The sequence below is a fragment of the Macaca mulatta genome, chromosome 9, assembly GCF_049350105.2.
Source record: "Macaca mulatta isolate MMU2019108-1 chromosome 9, T2T-MMU8v2.0, whole genome shotgun sequence".
Classification (NCBI taxonomy): Eukaryota; Metazoa; Chordata; class Mammalia; order Primates; family Cercopithecidae; genus Macaca; species Macaca mulatta.
The window spans coordinates 138,088,421-138,109,555 of record NC_133414.1 but is presented as its reverse complement, the minus strand read 5'-3'; the positions used below and the strand labels follow the sequence as shown (position 1 = coordinate 138,109,555).

General features: G+C 43.1%; 1 protein-coding gene across 1 annotated transcript in view; it reads left to right on the top strand.

The window, feature by feature from the left end:
- Positions 1 to 21,135, top strand: part of ADAM12 (ADAM metallopeptidase domain 12) — a 375,660-nt gene that overhangs the window by 339,169 nt on the left and 15,356 nt on the right. Inside the window, exons 15-21 of the mRNA XM_001087980.5 lie at positions 1,576 to 1,684; positions 1,794 to 1,992; positions 5,109 to 5,186; positions 8,029 to 8,137; positions 11,712 to 11,847; positions 12,472 to 12,580; positions 14,501 to 14,680. Of these exons, the coding sequence (XP_001087980.4) occupies positions 1,576 to 1,684; positions 1,794 to 1,992; positions 5,109 to 5,186; positions 8,029 to 8,137; positions 11,712 to 11,847; positions 12,472 to 12,580; positions 14,501 to 14,680 (920 nt within the window). The remainder of the gene's footprint in view (positions 1 to 1,575; positions 1,685 to 1,793; positions 1,993 to 5,108; positions 5,187 to 8,028; positions 8,138 to 11,711; positions 11,848 to 12,471; positions 12,581 to 14,500; positions 14,681 to 21,135) is intronic.

Sequence of the window (21,135 nt, the reverse complement as noted above, 5' to 3'; positions counted from 1 at the left end):
GGGCTGTGTCAGGGGTGTCATCCTGCTGTGGGCTGAGTGTGTCGGTGGTGTCATCCTGCTGTGGGCTGAGTGTGTCAGTGGTGTCATCCTGCTGTGAGCTGAGTGTGTCGGTGGTGTCATCCTGCTGTGGGCTGAGTGTGTCGGTGGTGTCATCCTGCTGTGGGCTGAGTATGTCGGTGGTGTCATCCTGCTGTGGGCTGAGTGTGTCGGTGGTGTCGTCCTACTGTGGGCAAGGCAGATGTGGATCAGGTGGAAGGAAAGGGAATGCGATGGGAGGAGCTAGGAACCTCATCTTTTTCCATGATAGAGAACTGTGTCCAGTCTGGGGTAGTGCCCCTGAAAAAGGAGGTTGCGGAAGTTTCTCTAACGTGACTTATAAAAGAATGGGAAAAGGAGAGGTGTAAGGCTGGCTCATTGCAGAGGCTGAGCGCTGAGCACACTGCTCACTTCAAATGGTGCCAAGGTGGTGTGGCGTGTGTGTGTTTAATGAGATGATCATGTCTGCTAGTAGCTGATGAGGTATCAGGTGCAGGCTAAAGAAGGGGGATGTTTTCAGTAATAAGAACATCTTCTGTTCCCTGGGAGGAGGTATCTTAAATCCATTGTCACCTTGGAAGGCAAATAAAGTCTCCGCGCAGTAGGGAGCAGAGAAGGGCAGGAGGCAGAGTGGGGCTCTGCAGTGTCAGCGTCCTGGCCATCAGAAGCAACGTGAGATAAAGTGCCCAAACAGGACACCAACGAGGGAGAGAAAAAGGACCGCACCGCAGGGCATGGTTTGTTCTGAAGAATGTGACATGTTTTCTTGACTTGCTCAATAGTCTTCAACAGACATCACTATGCCCAGGAGTCCTCCAGAGCTTTGGCTACAAACCCTGATTATATGTGCTCTCTTTCCATGGCTGGAAGATGTGCTAAAAATGGCCATTTCTGAGCTCTCTGGTTGCCATGACCCTCTCTGCTGGGACCCGTCATGCTGTACCTAGGGATTACCAGGGTTTGTGACTCCATGGCCTCTGAGAGAAATCTCTGCCTTGCAAATAAAATAGAAGGTATTAATAGAAGGTAGGACTTGCTCTTACAGGGAGCTTTGTGGGACTAAAATTATTGCAGAAGGGTATCTTCATTGCTCCTTTGGAGCCTGCCCTGGCTTGCATCTTCTCACCGGAATTGTGTGGGATGTTGTTAAAGAGGGCAAGCTTCCCCTTCCCTGCAGCCAGCCAGCCAGCCACCTCCTTTTTGCCCTGGATCGGATCTCATCCCACAGCCAGGCCTCATTTCCTGAGAGGCCACACATGCCATGAGCCCAGAGAGCAGACCTAAGGAAGAGTAAGCATTGAAACATATGCTTTGCCATGTGCTGAGTCAAGAGAGGATGTGAGCTGTTGACACCCTTGGCTTCCCCTGGCCAGCTCCCACCATGAGTCAGGGCAGACGCTGGGTGTGATTGCTTCGAACATGTCTCCCCTTAACCATTTGAGAGGCCTAGAGCCATGCAAAACAACAAAACAAAACAAACAAACAAAAACATTAAAAACACCTGCAGGAGATGAAAATGCAGTTCTGCTTCTGTTTCAGGTGCTAAACCTGCCCCTGGGATCTGCTTTGAGAGAGTCAATTCTGCAGGTGATCCTTATGGCAACTGTGGCAAAGTCTCAAAGAGTTCCTTTGCCAAATGCGAGATGAGGTATGGAATCCAGACATCCTGGCAAAGTCTTTGCTCTGACCTTCCCACATTGCATAGGGTTGGTTCCAAACGGTTTCTCTTTGGGAATTGTTTGTTCTTACCCTTCCAGAGATGCTAAATGTGGAAAAATCCAGTGTCAAGGAGGTGCCAGCCGGCCAGTCATTGGTACCAATGCTGTTTCCATAGAAACAAACATCCCCCTGCAGGAAGGAGGCCGGATTCTGTGCCGGGGGACCCACGTGTACTTGGGCGATGACATGCCGGACCCTGGGCTTGTGCTTGCAGGCACAAAGTGTGCAGATGGAAAAGTAAGGCCCAAATGTTTGCTTGGATCATAAATGTAAGTCTGGAACAGGGCCCACTGAAAAACGGCCTGTGCAAGAACTGGGTTACAGCGTTTGTTTGTTTTCTTAAATCTACTTCTTCTCAGATGCACCTAGAAGAAAAAGTCAATAAATCCTAGATCCTGGTCTGACTATTAAAATGCAGAATGGGGAAAATGAAGCCTGTCTTCTTAGGCCTGGAGTGTTAATAAGTCATTTCTACACTCCAGGTGGCATGAGGACTTCTAGCCAGAAAATTACTTTGGAAAGAAATACAATCGCATATTCTATTGGTTTTGGATATGTGGCTTGGTTTTTAGCACAGAGTTCTTGGGGGCTTGTCCTCACCTGGACAGAAAGGGAAATCAGATGTATTTTCACAGACCCTGTAGAGAGAAGAATAGGAGAGGGAAAGCAGTGGCAAAAACTCAAAACCAGAAGGGAGTCCTTTCAGAGAACAGGGAGAAAGATACATGGAGATATTTTGAGGTTTAGAAATAAAGTGAAGCTTTTTTTTTTTTTTTTTTTTGAAAAAAGAATTTGAAATTTTCACGCTCTGCCATACTGATTTTTTTTTCACCAAACTTTCTCATCAGACTAAATGACAGCAAGCTGATACAATGTTTTAGGAAAAGGATGAAACAACCCCCACATGCTTTTTAGACTCCATATTCAACAGGATCTTGAAATCACTCACTAACATGAGGTCACACAGGGAAGAAAAGGCAGAGGCAGACAGAATCCTGAGGACAAGTGTTGTCTCCACTCTCCTGTCTTTGCCCCCACACACCCTGAGCCACAAATGCTTTTTCCTTGAGAAATAGGATAGCGTGTGAATCTTCTCATACATTCTGAATGTCTCCTTACCTACATTTGTTCGTATTCCAGCCCTGACAGTAAAATGACATCTGATTTTTTTAGGCTCAAATCATATTGTGTCTTTTAACTTTTAGATTTAGGGGTACATGTGCAGGTTTGTTATACAGGTAAACTTGTGTCATGGGGGCTTGTGGTACAGATTATTTCATCACCAGATACTAAGCCTAGTAACCATTAGTTATTTTTCCTGATCCTCTCCCTCATTCACCCTCGACTCTCTGATAGGCCCAGTGTGTGTTGTTCCCCTCTATGTGTCTGTGTGTTCTCATCATTTAGCTCCTACTTATAAGTGAGAACATGTGGTAGTTGGTTTTCTGTTCCTGAATTAATTTGCTTAGGAGGATAGCCTCCAGCTCCATCCATGTTCCTGCAAAGGACATGATTTCGTTCTTTTTTATGGCTGCATCGTATTCCATGGAGTATATGTACCATATTTTCTTTATCCATTCTATCATTGATGGACATTTAAGTTGAGTCCAAGTCTTTTCTATTGTGAATAGTGCTCCAATGAACGTATGAGTGCATGTGTCTTTATGACAGAATGATTTATATTTCTTTGGGTATTACCCAGTAATGGGTTGGCTGGGTCAAATGGTAATTTCTGCTTTTAGATCTCTGAGGAATCACTACACTGTTTTCCACAATGGTTGAACTAATTTACACTCCGCCAGCAGTATATAAGTGTTCCTTTTTCTCCACAGCCTTGCCAGCATATGTTGTTTTTGACTTTTTAATAACAGCCATTCTGACTGACACCTTTTTTTTAAAACTGTAGCCTGAACAGCCAGGGCCGGGTGCATCTGGACATTCCAATTCCAAGGGCTCAATTTATCATCAAATTTGTTTTCCATGTTCAAGATGAAATGTGCTTTGATCTCAGAACCTTGGTTCTCTGATGGCTCAGGGATCAGCAGTGATTCTCATGAGGGTCCTGCTGTGTTCACTGTAATCCGGGACAGGTTCTTTTATCAGCTGGAATGTGACCATTCCCTTGGCCAGAATTCGTACCCACAGAGTGGGAATCCCCTCAGTGCTGCTTGGGCCAGCACTTCTCCCAAAGGGTATGCCTCTTGCCTTATATGACCTGTTGGGGTCAGATGGTGACCTCCTCCATAGGAAGGTTCTACTTGATTAAAAATTATTCTGCCATTTGAACATTAGATTCTTCTTCATTTGACTCCACTGATTTGTAAAATCTTATAGGAGATAAAGGGCTGGAGTATATTATGCACCTTTGAAATGAGGCTGAACTCTTTCAGCTGGCACAGTATCATTTAGCAAATGCTTGCCACTACAACAGCTTGATAAATTCAAGGAGCAGTCTGTTTTCCACTTTCCACTGCTGAGCCTCATTACTGATGGTTTCTGTCATTGATGATGTTACTTGTCAGTCGGTATCTGGAAAAAGTTCCCATATTTCAATCTCTCCCTTAAAAGACTCTTCAACCCTGGATTTTTGGAGTCTCTGTCTATGTGTATCCAGGCCCTAGGATAAGGAGTAATTTGTCTCGCCCTCTCCTACATTTTTTTTTTTTCTTTTGGAGATGGAATTTCTCTCTGTCACCAGACTGGAGTGCAGTAGCACAATCTTGGCTCACTGCAAACTCCAGCTCCCCGGTTCAAGCGATTCTCCTGCCTCAGCCTCCTGAGAAGCTGGAATTACAGGCACATGCCACCACGCCCAGCTAATTTTTGTATTTTCAGTAGAGACGGTGTTTCACCATGTTTTGCAGGAGAGTCTCGATCTCCTGACCTCGTGATCTGCCTGCCTCGGCCTCCCAAAGTGCTGGGATTATAGGCATGAGCCACCGTGCCCAGCCTCGCCCTCTCCTGTATCTTTTAATGGAAGAAAAAAATGCTGCAATACATAGATTTCATTACAAGCTCCAAACAAAACTCATAAGAAAATCAGTTATAATTGTAGGATCAACTGAAAGTTATATTAAAAACCATAAAGTGCAAAATAATTTCATAGTGTTCACATTGAACTTAGTCTCAAAATGTGCTGAGTTTGGAGGAGTCAGCAATAAGATCCATGCCTGAGTCCAGTGTAAAATGTATTGTTTTGCTACATCCGTATTAACTGAGACAAGGTTGGGTCTTCTCCAAGCTTTCTTTTGCTTGCTTTTTGTTTGAATACACGTATGTGTGTATGCTGGGGGCGGGGGGAGAGGGGTTGGAGAAATACTAAGATATTTGCTGTGTTTTCCTCCTCCTTACAGATCTGCCTGAATCGTCGATGTCAAAACATTAGTGTCTTTGGGGTTCATGAGTGTACAGTGCAGTGCCACGGCAGGGGGGTGAGTAGCCAGCCCATAACAAGTTAAGTAATAAATAATTCCTTTGTAAAAGGTTTCACAATCCATAGCATTTTTTAAACAGAGCAGTTAGTGTCTTTGCAATATTTTTTTTCTAAAGACATTCATTTCCTTTGACCTTTTCATTGTGACTTTTATTTAACAAAGAAAATCAGATTGAGCCATAATTATCTTTTGAATTAACATTCTATGATTTAAAAAAAGATTTTTGTTGTTCAAAGTAATTTGAAAACCAGCCTTCCTTCATGAAGAGTTTCACATTAACATTTCAAACTGCGCTGTTCCTCTTCTACCAACATTCAGAACCAGTGTCTGAACTGAAATACTTCCAAAAGGAATTAAAACAAGGACAACAGATCATATTAAACACATGTTCTTGAAATCACACACAATGGATTTCAACTAAAGGAGGCTGTTATTTTAGCTCAGAGAGCCTTTAGGGTAGAAGAGAACTCTAATTGCTTAAAACATAATTTATTTTTCTTGATGGGCTTAATTCTTTCCAATGGAATCATATTAGTCTTGATTAACCACACCAGAGGTTCATTTGTTTTCCTGAAACATTTTCTACAGAAATCAGGCTCCAAATTCTTTATTTTAAAACTTGTAGACACTTGCCAATGATTCTTACACAGAATTACGGGGTGCAGGGGGGAGGGGGTTGTAAATTACCATTGTGCCGGAACCATAAAGACCACAGTGTCACCTCAGATGGATGTGTTGACAGTAAGGTTAGCTAACTCCCAATATAGAATGGAATCTTCTTATGTCTTCATTGCATCATAGATTATTTTCTGATGGCTGTTAAGAGATGATCAAGTCCAGTCCTATTATTTTACTGAAGAAGCCAAGCCCTGAGCTGGGGGGATGGTGTGCCCAAGGTAATATGGCCGGCAAGCCGCAAACTGGTTGAGGACCCTGGACCACTCCCTTTCCAATACCCCTGGGCCTCATCCACACATGGGAGAGGAGAGGTCCACATTTCCTGGGTAGGTGGAGCAGCTGGCCATGCCTTGCTGAAGAGTAGCTTGGCCACAGTCCCACCCTAACAAGAGCAGGCTCCCGGCAGCACCTTCATGTGGGTTTTAAAACAAGGCGCATGGCCATGAGTTGCTGAGAGAAGCCATGAGGGGCAGGCATGAATCTCGGGCTAGTACGTCCGCAGCAGCATCTTTGAGAGAACAGGCAAGACACTTATATTTGGCATAGGCTCTGCCACATGCCAACTAATTCTCCTCAATTTCTGCTTTATAGCAGTCTACTTTCTAACTTATTAAAGCCCATCCTGACAGTCGGCCTTCTTATCTGAAGCAATGGGGGTAGGTGGTTGATTCATCAAAACAAGTCGGTTGAGGCAGGGAAGCATTACATGGGAGATGTATACTCCACACATTTTATTTTGCCTTGAAATAAATATCTGGCAGCCATATTTTGACAGAGAGCTGAGGCCTTTAGGATTGATTTACTGAATGTCATTGTGCATTGACTTCCTGATATAAACCACCCAAAAATGCATCATCAACAACTTCTAGTTCGTTTCTTTAAGTGGAGGGGGACCTTAGACACTCAACAGTATCCAAGAACAGCCACCTGCTTGTCCCCTGCTGCTCTTCCCAACCATTGTGCAGTTGTCTCACTCATTCCTAATTTTTCAGAAATTCTTTTAGTGATTTGTCTTTTTTAATCCAGTGTTCCCTAAGGATTCAACCTAATATTTTTTTTAACTTTTTTTTTTCTTTATAAAGACAGGATTTCACCATGTTGGCGAGGCTGGTCTCGAACTCCTGGCCTCAAGTGATCTACCCACCTCAGCCTCCCACTTGCTGGGATTACAGGCATGAGTCACCGTGACTGGACTTGACAACCTAATTTTCATAGAAAAATATTAAATATATATCATCTTCATGGTAATATTCCATTGGATCATGTACTTTCAGTTAGTTACATCTGGCACAATAACGAGTCCAACCAGCATGGACAGGCTTGGGAGTGGCCACCATTGGTAGCCCTTGGTAACCAGGTGGGCAGGGGCTCCTGGCCCCTCCATGGAATGCTCTGGTCTATGAGCTGGGCCCACCAAGGGCTAAGCACAGCCTCCTCGGGCTTTCTTGGTCTCCCTTTCTTGCCATGCCAGAACCATTCTCTTATTTCACAAGGAAAAGAATCCACTGTTGGATTCACACCCTGGTGTATGGCTGGGAGTCAGGAAATAGCCACTGGGAAACTCCGTAAGAAGGAGGCGGGCATTGCAGGGGACAGGCTTCAGGAAGTATTAGTGGAAATCCCATGCACCCTGCTAGGCTCAGGAAATGGGGGGCCTGCCTCGGACCCCTGCCTGATGTGGGACCCAGCAGTCACCAGCCTCTCTGAGCCTTCTGTCTGAGGGAGACAGGGATGTGCCAAGCATCTGTCAGGTCCCGTGGTGCGCCAGGGCTTTGGGTCTGTAGCCGCAAAGCATGGTCCCTCCTCACTGCTGAGGGGGCTTCTCCTTGTGGTCAGACAGTGAGTTTTCTGGATTCAAAAAGGAAGATGGGGAGATAGAGAAGGAAGTGAGATGGGTGGGGGAAGCAAGCTGATGAACCCAGATAATCTTCGTCACTCTCTTAACAGCCACTAATAGGCAGATGATGAGTCTTTGCAGCCTCAGGTCTGGTCACACCTGTGTAGTGTGTAGTGCCAGGTTTGGGCTCATTTGCACCATGGCATGTGCTGAGTCTGGCTGTGTCACTGTTTGGGGGGCTCTGACCATGGCCCCCATGCTCCTGTGGTGATGCACAGAGCGGCATATGCCCTAACCCCACGTCCCTCCCCTCTGCCCTGTAAGGTGTGCAACAACAGGAAGAACTGCCACTGCGAGGCCCACTGGGCACCTCCCTTCTGTGACAAGTTTGGCTTTGGAGGAAGCACAGACAGCGGCCCCATCCGGCAAGCAGGTCAGTGAGGCCCCTGCATCCTGGCGGGAGGAGGCTGAGCACCTGGGGGCAAGTGGGCTCGCCAGCTGTCAGCGTGGGTACAGGTAGAGCCAACAAGAAACCCGGTGGGTACCCCACGTGGGTCTGCACAGCCTAGGGTCTCCCACAGTTTCCAGATGCCCCTCTCATCCCTGCCCAATCTCCAAGGCTCCTTGCTCTCTGCTTTGACTGAGTGGCTGAGTTTGCCAGTTCCTTAGCCTGTGACACTTTTCTTAGCTAAGGTCATTTCTATAGTGAACTGCTGAATGGGTATGAATTTCATCACTGTATCAAAGGACTTTGTAAAAGCCAGCATCTGTGTGGTAGGGTGAAAAGGTGTGAAGTTTACTGCCTTTTAAAAATCTTACTGGAAAGACACCCACCTCTTAGTAAAGGTGACAGTCACAGCAGCAGAGGGAGTCACTGCAACAGCTTCTGCACATGGAACGGTGTGTGCAGGTGCTATGTGGTACATTTTATGCGCATGATGTCATCCGCTCCTTATACAACTCTGAAGAAGGTGGTATGATTCTTTGTTCACATACATAGGATCTGAGGCTCAGGGAAGTTAAGTATTTTGCCTAATGTGATCTCGCTAAGATTTAGACACAGGTCTGCCTGTCCCCCAAGCAGCTCTTAGTAGCAGCTGTGCTTGAACTCACGGCCATTTCTCCTCAGATGACCTTTAGAAGTGGTGTCCTGGTGTGGTGCTGTTTTCTCTGAGTTCTTATTGGGCAATTCAGGGGCAAGTCTGAATGATGCCCCTTTTGGAGGGAAAGAAGCAAGGCAGGAAGCTGCAGAGCTCCAACAGGGAGCATGGCCAGGGCCAGGTGCCCGCGGGATCGCAGGAGCATGCATCTTCTGCCTCACTGACACTCATCTGAGCCCTCCCATGACATGGGAGACTGTGACTAGTGCTGCTGCAGAGGAGGTCACGCATCCCCAAGGCCTCCGGTGACTGACAGCATTGACTTTGTGGCTTTGCCATCGTTTCCATGACAACAGACACAACACAGTTCTCAGGGCTCAGGAGGGGAAGTCCAGCCTACCAGAGGCACGTCTGCAGAAACAGCGCGAGGAAGGGCAGCGAGTTCCTGGTTGAGCTTCTGCTAAAACGTGGACGTGCTTCAATGCTACTCCTGAGAGAGCACCAGGTTACCACTCTAGCAGGCCCCAGCTCTGCAGCAAGTAGGAAAAGGACTCAAAAGTCTGGCCTTTCACTGAGCCTCCACAGCAGTGGGGGAGAAGCAAGGGTTGGGCCCAGTGTCCCCTTTCCCCAATGACATCTCAGCCTTGACAGCCCTGATGACTGGTCTCTGGCTGAAACTTAATGCTCTGATATGGCTTTTCGCATTTATTATATGAAAATAGCAGGGTTTTAGTTTTTAATTTATCAGAGACCCTGCCACCCATTCCGTCTCCATCTAAGCAAACTGAATGGCACTGAAACAAACTGGAGAAGAAAGCAGGAGAAAGGGTGGCAAGCTCTGTGGCTCTTTGGCACAGACATGTGTGACCAGCAGTACTCAGGTTTGAGGGTTTGCAAAAAGCCAGGGAACTCACAGAGTCACCAATCCTTCATTTAAAAAATAAGAATGTTAAAAAGTGAAAACAACAGAAGAGCCTAACTCCATCCCCTGTGGCCATTATTGCATAAAAGAGAGTGCGTTTGAAATATCCCTGCCTCCACCCCGTGCATACATATACAGAACCAAGGCAGGCCATGAGCAAGCATGGCTCGCTGCTCCTTGGCCTGGCCATGGCTCAGAGGCTCATTAAACAAGTACTCATTTGTCTGCCACATGCCAGCCATTCTCCTGGGTTCTGGAGAGACTTTAAGCAAGTATGACATGGCATGATAAGTGGGGGGTACGACTGTGGGGAGAGAGGGCATCATGGGAGGGGAGCAACCCTCACGGAGCAGCAGGGTATTGTCAGGAGGGCTCCTGGGGACCCTCATCTGTTGAGGTCTGAAGGGGGCGAGGGAAATGTGCCTTCTGAAGCAGAGATAGCTGACTGCGTGAACATCTAGAGTGTGGACTGGGCTGGGCTCAGATCTAGAGTGTGGACTGGGCTGGGCTCAGACCTAGAGTGTGGACTGGGCCAACAGGAGGAGACACAGGACACGGTGTTCATGCTGGTCATGGGGAAGAGGGAGATGGAGTCACTCACTGCCCGAGCCTCTGGCTTGAGCAACCCTGGGGGATGCAGCAGGTTCAGGGTGTGGGCCCTGTAAATGTTCGGTTTCATAGAGTGATGTATTGAAGACTTATGGATTCACTTTATGGAACTAGAAATTATAGTTCAAGAATTTTGCTGCTCACTTTTTAAATTAGCTTTGTTATGAGACACCAGAACTCTAGCCAGAGCCCCTGTGATCACTGCTAAGGCTCTGAAAAGAGGGACATTTTGGCCAGGAAACCAGAAGCAATACTTTTCCAGTAACACTAACAAGTGAGTCAAGACTGTCATCTGTTGGCTGTCTTGCTTAGGCTAAGACACATCCCTGATAGGCCTTGTTAGTGGGGGATGAGGTCCAGAAACCGAAAGGGTGTGAAAGACATTCTTCCCCTGGAGTGGAGCTGCTGCTGCAGTGGTCCACAGCCAGCTGAGGGTCCAGGTAGGAGGCAGGGCTGAGGAGAGCCCAGGTAACTGCAGTCACCTTCGCGGCGATCACCAACAGCCTGAAAGGACTGTTGCGCACTTACCTAATGTAATGTGAAGTACACCCTGATCCTTGCTGGTGGGAAGACAAATGAATCAAGATCCCTGTCCTCTGAAAATTCACAGCCCGGTTGAAATCACAAGTAAACCTCCTCTAAGTCTGAGCATTTAGAGTCCTTCCCAGCCTCTGCCCATAGCTGCTGTAAGAAACCAATCTGATGGTTTGATTTTTTCCTTCCTTTCCCTACCCTTGAGGAGGCTCTTAACTGTAATAAACAAAATGGCAGCAGGTCAGAGAAAACAGCTTCCTCCCAGAAAAAGGGTTTCCCCCACAAAGGCTGTGTTTGTAAGTCCCCAACATAACAAAGCAAAACCCACGGGTGCTTCATTTAAATGAGTTTTCTTTTTTCACTATCTACTTTGAGATGTCTAGCAAGAAAGCATCTCATTCTTTAAAAATATGAAAAAAGATAAAGCAGAACCCAAAACTACAGAATGAGTAAAGAAAGGCACTTTGAGGTGGCAAATCTGTGCTGAGGGCTGGAAACATTTGAGCCTGGGGATGGCTCCCTGCTACCTTCTGTGGCTACCATGGTCCACTGTGCCATTGTCACACCTCAGGGAGCCTGGGTGGTCCAGGCCATCGCCCCAACTACCCAACTATATATTCCTGTTTGGCAAGTTCTAGAGTTGTCAGAAATGAATGATGGCAACATAGATTGAACCTCAAACATGATCTTTGAAGTAAGAGAGTTTATTAGTACATCATTCAAGGGTTTACTCTCTTCATTTCTATTGTTTCAGAGTTCACTTTGCCATAAATGTCAACTTGATACCTCCCATATTTCATTGTAACTGCTTCCTTCCGTGAGCCCAGTGTGTTTTGTTTCAGATAACCAAGGTTTAACCGTAGGAATTCTGGTGACCATCCTATGTCTTCTTGCTGCTGGATTTGTGGTTTATCTCAAAAGGAAGACCTTGATACGACTGTTGTTTACAAATAAGAAGACCACCATTGAAAAACTAAGGTACCCTGGGTTTAGGTTGTTCAAGAAACGGTGGCTCAGAAAATGTACAGCAAACTGCTTCTCACTTCATTTTTTTTAAACAAAGGTCAGATTTTCTGGATCATAAACCTGGGACTTGGTTCTTTTTGGGGGGGGGGTTTCTTGTTTTAAATTTCTGCCAGATCAGCTGCCTCCTTTACTTCCCTTCAAACAACAATATGCTGCTTATTACATAAGCTAGCAGGGTGTCAGGGAATTCCACTGATGTGTTTTCTCCCACCCTTATGTTAGTAGTTTTTATACAACATGGAGACATTGAAATATTTTCATCAGATGGGGTACCTTTTGATCCAAATATATTCAAAGACATTATCGCTGAAATGCCAGCTTCATACAAATCATCTTCCAGGTGTCACTACACTGCATTTCCATGGAGTGCAAGAACTAATTTGACAAAATAGAGGTTTTGAGGAAAAAATCAGTATTTATTTTTTAATCTCCTAAGAGTGTTAGGTAATTTTTCCTTTGCATGTTTAGCACACTAAGTAAACTATCTTTTGAGTGCCACTATGAGCAAAGTGTAAAAATTCAAGTCAGTGAGAAGGGGAAACATACTTGGTCAGCAGGTGTGGGATTCTGTTGCAGGTGTGTGCGCCCTTCCCGGCCACCCCGTGGCTCCCAACCCTGTCAGGCTCACCTCGGCCACCTCGGAAAAGGCCTGATGAGGAAGCCTCCAGATTCCTACCCACCGAAGGTGAGTCTTGAATAGATGTGAGTGCTCAGGGCACACATGCAGACATGAGATTTTCAATACAAGATTGAATAAGAATGGGATCCTAGAGGAACTGCCTGTGAAGTGCTGAGTCTGCATTGCCAGATCAACAGGCTCTGAGGGAGGGTCTCTGAGATGATCTGGGGAGGTCCCATGGTGCCCCCATGGAAGCCCACCTAGATCCTGTTGGCACAGTGTCCCCTGCATGATATGGTGCAGCATATTGTGAGTTGTGATCCCTCCAGTCACCCAGAGCAGCCACATTTCTGGGGCCCTACTGGGTCTGCAGCCCAAACTGGCTCCTGATACCGGTCCCCAACGCCATCCCCACCATGGTTTCCAAATGCCACCACCTGGCTTTAGGTGAGCTGCTTTAGCCCCCTGTTACTCTTAAAAATATTTTTAAAAGTAGTTACACGGAGCTCTCAGAATTGACCATTTTGCTCCAGCCTCTGAGCTGAGGAAGCCCTGTCCACCCTGTGGTTTCAGAGAACTGGATCCTTAACCCAGAGTACCTCATGGCTCCCTGCTGTCTCTTAACCCTCTTGCTACCCTGGTGAATTACAGCTAGAGTTCATTGTAATAGTTTTTCCCCACCAAGTTTTTCTGATGTACCCACAAGAATTCTTGCATATTGAACTTATTCAACAAGAGTCCAAATTATAACAGTGAACAAGATTGGTGTCAAAAAAATTAGAAGTGATTGAAAAATCACTGCTGCATATTCAGTAGACAAGAAACTGTTTTAACTCCCTTGAGCCAAAAAGCATAGAGGGTGGGCCACCAAGGAGGAGGCTGCCGTTCCCAATAAGCTTTACCCCTGCTCGTCCCCAAAGGTGGAACCGCAAGTGAGAATGGCTTTGTGTGGTAGCCAAAAGCACATCTTTATTTTTAAAGAAAAAGAAAAACGCAGCTCTATTTAAAAAAAATAAAAAAAATAAAAAAACAAAGCACAGCCTTATTTTTGAGAGCCCCAAACTAGAAACGACCCAAATATCCATCAACCAGTAAAAGGATAAACAAACAATGGTATGTTTGCACAAAGGAATGAACCACTGATGTATACAACATTGTGGATGAATCTCTAGATAATTATTCTGAGTAAAAGAAGAACAGCCAGAGTACATACTCCGTGATCCCACTTATATGCAATTCTGACAAATGCAAACTGATAGTGACAGAAAGCAGACTGATGATTGGAGGGAGAGTGAAGGGAGAAGGATGACAAGGAAACTCTTTGGGGTGATGGACACATTCATTTGTCCACTTGTTTGTTGTGAGGGTTTCATGGGTGTAAACATGTCAAAAATGACCAAGTTGTATACACTGTCAATTATACCTCAATTAAGCTGTTTTTAGAAAGAGAGGAAGGAAGGGGTGGAAGCCTGAAGTCTAAGAGCCCCTACAGCACCTGTTCTAAGAACAAGGGTTACCATGTGGGAGAACGTCTCCAACTCCAAGCCCCAGCTTCAGCCATGGCCTCCTGAAGCCACAACTCTCCTTTCCTCAGTGGCTTTCTCAGTTCTCATTGAGCCTTGTACACATTAAGCTGTGTCTTATTTTCATATCTCTTTTGTAACTTCCCTAAGATCTCGGTCCGTGTCTTTATACTTGGTACTTATTCAAGTGCTTTACACCTATCTGTTAACCCATTTTTTAAAATCTAAACAAAAATCGATCCTTCTATTCCAGATTTGGCGGGATGGAGGCAGGTGATGCTTCTGTTTGAATGTTGAAGTTTAAATAAATAATAGTTTCCCTCTTGTGTACATCCTTGATTTCTTTCCTTTACTCCACCTTGGCCTTCAGCTATAACGGATGAGTTGGCACTGCATTTTCCTTAAGAAATTACTGATATTTTTGAAACCCTGTCTAGCATGGCTTTTTACTTTGACTGTGCAGGACAATCCCAGGAGATTGCCACAGTGTCCGAATGTTGACATCAGCAGACCCCTCAACGGCCTGAGTGTCCCTCAGCCCCAGTCAACTCAGCGAGTGCTTCCTCCCCTCCACCGGGCTCCGCGTGCACCCAGCGTCCCTGCCAGACCCCTGCCAGTCAACCCTGCACTTAGGCAGGCCCAGGTATGCTTTGAGTACTAACATGATAGGATGTAGTTCAAATCCAGATTCTGCTACTTGTTAATGTGTGAGCTTAGACAAGCTGCTTAACTTCTTGGTGCCTCTATAATATGGAGATAATTCAGCTACTCAGATGGTTAAATGAGATAATCCACATAAAGCAGTTAGTTTGGTGCCTGGAGTATAATAAGGGTGTCATATATTTTAATTACTAGTTGTAATGTGTTAAGTATTTGAATAGTTAGACCACCCATGCAACTAAACTATGACACTTTTGAGAATTGCAGGGGGACTAGTAATAATTAGGCCCGGACAGTAAAATAGAAACAGGCAATCTAAGACAGATGGTCACCCTAAGAACCATCAGTTATACTTTCTCATCATTTTATTTCAAATTTACAAGAATTATACCACCTACTGAGTGTCTCTGTATCAAACTTAGCACTGTATTGTTTACTTTATGTATATGATCTCATTTGTATGCTATTTTTGGAAGTGACCGTTTGTTTGCTGCAGTAACGAATGATATTTCACAATAGAAAACTTGAAGGGAGGAGAAAACAAGCAAATAAACAGGAGATAATCACTGGTAATTTTTCACTGCTAATTTTTGTTTATAATTGTGTATTTTAACATAATTTATTTGTACAAAGTTTTATATACGGCTTTGTTTTGCCTTAAAAATCAGTCCCATTTACAATGGCATTAAAAATCCTTAAAAATGTTATTTAACAATAACACTATGCTTGAATATAAATGTTTAAGTGCTTGCCAATTATTGGGCATGTTTTGATGTCTCTAACTTTTGCTGTTATAAACAGCTCTGTTATAAAGTTCTAGACAGGTAAACCTTGGACCTCTTTATTCCCCTAGGAGAGATTCTTAGAAGTAAAATATTGGGTTGAAAGCCTCATAATATAAAAATATTTTTTCAGAACTCTTACATATGTTTGCATTTCCCACATTATTGTTTTTCTCACCATGACTTTGCTAACACTAAATTTTAACTTTTACCAGTTTGATAAATAAAACAAAATACGTTATTTTTTTTTTTTTGCTGTCTAGTAGTTCTATCAGTTACTGGGAGGAGATGTTGAACTTGCCAACTATAATTGTGTCTCCTTTGTATTCATCAGTTTTTGCTTCATGTATTTTGAAGCTCTGTTGTTTGTGATACACACAATTAGAATTGTTGTGTCATCTTCATAAAGTGACCCTTTTATCATTATGTTATGTCTCTGTTTAGCTCTGGTAATCTTTGTTCTAAAATCTACTTCATCTGATATTAGTATATCCACTCCAGTTTTATTCTGATTAGTATTAGTGTTGTCCTTTTGCAATCATGAATGGTATTTCACAATAGGAAACATCATTCATGATTGCAGCAAACAGAAATGGTTACTTCCAAAAACAGCATAAAAAGCAGAGTATGAATTTTTCCATCCTTTTAACATACCTATGGAATTACATTTGAAAAGAGGTTCTTGTAGACAGCATATAGTTATATTATATTTTTTCATCCATTTAGCCAGTCACTATCTTTTAATAGGTGTGTTTAGAACATTAATATTTAATGCAATTGTTGATATGTTTGGATTTAAGTCTACCATGTTAATATTCTGTTTGTTCTCTCTGGTTTTTGTTTCATTGTGCTTTTTCTGTGTTCCTGTAGTTTAGTTGAACACTTATTAGTATTACATATTGATTTATCTGCATTTGAGTATATATCTTTGTATTTTTTTGTATGATTACACTAGGGCAGTTTCTCATCCTCAGCGTTTTGACATATTGTACTGAATACTCTTTGTTATGTGGGGTTTTCCTGTGCATTGTAGAATGTTTAGCAGCATCCATGGCCTCTATCAACTAGATGGAAGTAACATGTGTAATCATGTCTCCAAACATTGCCAAAATGTCCTCTGAAAGGCAAAACCTCCCTTGATTGAAAACCACTGCTCTAAAGATTACAGTATATGTACTTACTTTATCACAGTTTATTAGTGTCAATATTTCATCACTTCAAGTAGAATACAGAAACTATCACCTTTTAGGTCTCTTTTCCTCCTCCTTTTATAACACAGATGTCTTAAATATTACCTTTATGTGTACTGAGAGTCACTTCAGATGTTGTAATTTTGCTTTCAGCCAAACATAATCTTTAAAAGTTAAGAGTCTACTATATTTACTCATATATTTACTTTTTCTGTTCTTTCTTAACTCCTAATGTTTCAACTTATTTTCTGTCTGAAAAACTTTCTTTAGCCATTTTTTAAAAGCAAATCTGTAGGTGACAAATTCTCTTCATTTTCCTTTATCTGTGAATGTATTTATTCCTGGAGGATAGTTTGGCTGGATATAGAATTCTGTGTTGACTGTTTTCTCCATTCAGTACTTAAAAAATGTTGTTCCGCTTCCTTCTGGATTCCATGGTGATGAGAAATCCCCTAAAAGTTCTACCCATAGTCTCTGTTCCAGGGAAGGGATGTGGCATGTTATTGCAAGAAGTGATGGAAAGTACAGATCTGCCAGTCTCTAGGACATGATGCCTGATGAGAAGTGGGAGGGAGGCATAGCTTTTTTCAAGTGTTGAGCTGGAATAAGGTCACGTATGGTCAAAATAGTTCTGTATTTCTGGACTGCTCTTTCTCCAGTCTTTTGTCTCAAGATAGCAGGCTTTTCCAGTTGTGGGCCTATCCTAAGCCCAGGCCAAGATACATAAAAGAACACACACACACAAACACACCATTGGGTAATTCCTTGAGTTCTGAGATCCCTAACCAGCATACTTTATGTCCAGACATTTTTGTTGCACTTAGCAGGAGAAATAGGGTGAAATGTGCTTATTCCACCTTGTCCAGACCTCATTTCTTCTTGTATTTTTTTGATTACTGGTACACTTGAACTACTGGTAGTAGTTTGGTATCCTAATGGTATGCTGGCAAACTGGCCTTTTATTTAAAAATCCTGATTTATAGCTGATTTCTCTAGTATAAAACCTCCCACCATGGCCAGTTTCAAGCTACGAATGTGATATTACTGAATGAGGAGTAGGGAATTGGCAGTTATGAGCCAGTACCAGCCAGCTCAAGCATACCACTGCTGTTCACTGTATTTGTTCTGTGAATTGTCTTTTCCTATCCTTTGCCTATTTATTTCTGTTTGAGAGGCAGTTTTTCTTCTTGGTTTATAAGAGTTTCTTTTAAAAATATTTTAGTAATGTATTATAACTTTAGTTATGATTTTTTGGCATAAGAATAATTCTGGTTTTAAATATTGAATTTTTATTTTGTGAATTTTCCCATTCCTTTCATGCTTGCAAAGTCCACTCCCATTTCATTATTAGTGAAAGTCCACATATAATTTCTTCTGTTTATTGACAGTTCTTTTACATTTGTTTTTCTAATTTGTTTTAGAGTTGCAGTCATGGAAGGTGGTGAGCACGCCCTAAACTTTTCTCATCCATCAATATTTTGTGTGTGCATTTCAGGCAGCCAAAGAGCAGGGAAGCTCCTTTCCCATGTACCCCTCATCCTGAAGCTTTTTATTTCTTTTAAGCAACTCACCTGTGTACCATGTCAAACTGGGGCCAACAGACCATGTTATCAGAGGAAGGTATTCCTACTGCTGGTGTTTTTTTCTCCACCAGCAGGGACTCTTCCAAGATTTCCTTTAAAGCAGGCCCGAAAAAGTCCTTCATTCTGTTTTATGAAACTAAGGAAACGTTACCCTTTAAACATCAATCACTGAAAACTCCACATTTCTCACTCCAGGCTGGTGTCTGTCTGGAACTTTTCCGAGACATATGATATAGATTAAGTGTTTGATTTCTCTCCCATCACATATAGGGAACAGGAATTAATTCCATGCAGGTGTGGAGAATATTTAGAGGTGACTCTTGTTTGGCAGCACAAATCGAATCCACTGACATTTTGTACTTTGGAGTTCCTTATGCCCTGCCCAGGACAATGTGACAAACACATAGCTACACAACTAATCCTGCCTCATTTGTCCAAATGTACCATCTAAGCATTCCAGAAGAAAACACTTATCACAAACACCATCTTGGTCCACCTCACATTTAAATTGTAAGCTAGGTCTTTATAGAAACTATTTCATCTCCTATAAATGTTCTGCTTGACTTTTTAAAATGAAGGACAGCTGAATGAATGTACTCTCTTGTCCACAAACATACCTTTGCAATGTACCACTTTCTCCATGGTAAAAGGACCCTTGGAATTCAAGCTTCTCATCCTAACTCCCCAGTCTTGATCAAGGAAACAAACTTATTTTCTTTTCATCCCATCAGCTGTATTAGAGGAAAAATAATTCAGTGTATTCATCTAGCTGTTCACTGCATCTTAAAGAAGGCTCTATGCATTTTCTGCAGAGATGGAGATCTTCAGTTCAGTGTTGCTGTCAAGACACAACATTTCTCCTAATCAACAACTTATCTGTCTGTATTATATGCAACATATAATATTTTATAACACAAGACTCACCAGTCTGGCACAGTCTCTTCTAAGAAAAGGCTACTTTGCTTGAGTTGCCATGGGAAGAGGGTGGCAGCTATTTCAAGGGGGTCCAAATTCCTCATCCTCCTCAAACCCATATAAAAGGTGGTGAATGATGAGCTGGGGCTGTTACTGGTAAACAGCAGCTACTCCTTCACAAATACTTGGTCAGGGTGCAGATGTGAGCAAAGCCAATTAATTTAAACCATGATTGTAGATCAATCAGTTGCTGGGCAGTTCACTCAGAGGTTGAGTCCAAACCTTCAAACTGTTCAACAAAATGAATTTGGCTCCAAATGGATAAGGGCATGTGCCCTTCTGACCTGTGTGGGTGTCTGATATTGAAACCTGCACTTGCAGAGTCTAGAAATCTGGGGATTAGGTCCTTGCTCATCAGAAATGCCAATTTATAATGAGAAAAGAAGACCCATACGTCAATACGTTCTCCTAAAGAAGTAAGATGAAATACAAGAAAACTGAGTTTTATGAGAGCTTCTGTTGCTACACACAAAGCACAGGCTAATAACTGAGAATGGTGCTGGTGAGTGTCCTTCCATGCCCTTTCCCTGTGTTCCAGATCTCACCCTCCCCTAAGACCTCTCCACAGTCCTCCCTCCAGGACCCCGATCACCTGCTGCCATAGCCTGGAGTTACCAGTATGCCAGCTCTGCCCTACTTCTGCAGACACAGACTGATCTCAGGCACACCTAAGTCCAGCCTCTTGAACACAATAGATATGTAGGCAATATGCTGAATTGATGTGGACTTAAAATAGTAAAAAGTCAGTTCTCACAGTGTCATTCTCTGTAGAGCCATCACATTCAGTTAGTTTTGGATTAATGAAAATGAGTCCATTCCCCGTGTAAATCTAAAACACAGCTACCAAGGTCTTGGACTCTCCCTGCCACCTACCCAATACTTTGAGAAACTTTAACTGAACTTTCTTTGGCATCATATATTAATTATTCATCAGACACAACCATCAAATATCTTTAAGGGTATCAGTTATCCACGGAAGCACGATCTCTCTCTGAAGAGAAAGAACTTCTCAGAACACATTTTCAAGGGAAGTTGTTCACGTGATTACAGTATTCAAAGGGGTATTTGTTTCTCACTTATTTCTGTTACTATAAACATGAAAATTACATAAAAAGCAGATGCCTGATATTTTAGCCTTTACATGTGTTAATAGGTAATATAGGCCTATAATTTAAAAATCTCAACAGTACAAGGGTCATTTAGAAAACAGTCTCCCTCACACCTGTCACCAGTCTCCCTTCCCAGAAGCAATCATCACTGTTACTAGGCTTTTATAAAATGCATTTAGGATACAATGAAAAGTCTCAGTCCTGCCCCCCACCCACCTCTCTGCAGGGAGAGATTATGGAAATTTTCAAACACTCAAAATTGGAGAGAAGAGTACAGTGAAACCCTATCTACCCATCACTCAACTTCAGCAACCGTCAACTTGCTATCACTCATCTTACATCCTTGTTTTGAATTCAAATGACAACACATTATATACTTCTACTTTGGTTAATCCTTATTAGTTTTATACATCTGCCTCATTCTTTTCACTGGCTGCATCGTATTTGTGAACCTATACCATGACTTCTTTCACCTGTCCCTTACAGATTCCTAGATGGGTTGTTTTCAGTCATTTGGTATGTCACACAGGCATAATCTTGCACAAGATGGATAAATTCCCAAAAGCACAATTGCTGTGCAAAGGCCATATGCATTTAGAAATTTGATAGATTGGGTGAAGCTGCCTCTAAAGGAGTTGTTCCAGCTATTCTATTCTCCAGCTTCTCACCAACACGGTATGTTCAGAGGTTTTCCATCTCTTTGCCAATCGATAGGTTAAAAACAATGGTCTCCATGTTTTTCTTCATAGGGAATACTTCATAGTGAGATGAAATACCTTTTCACATGTTTGTTTTCTTT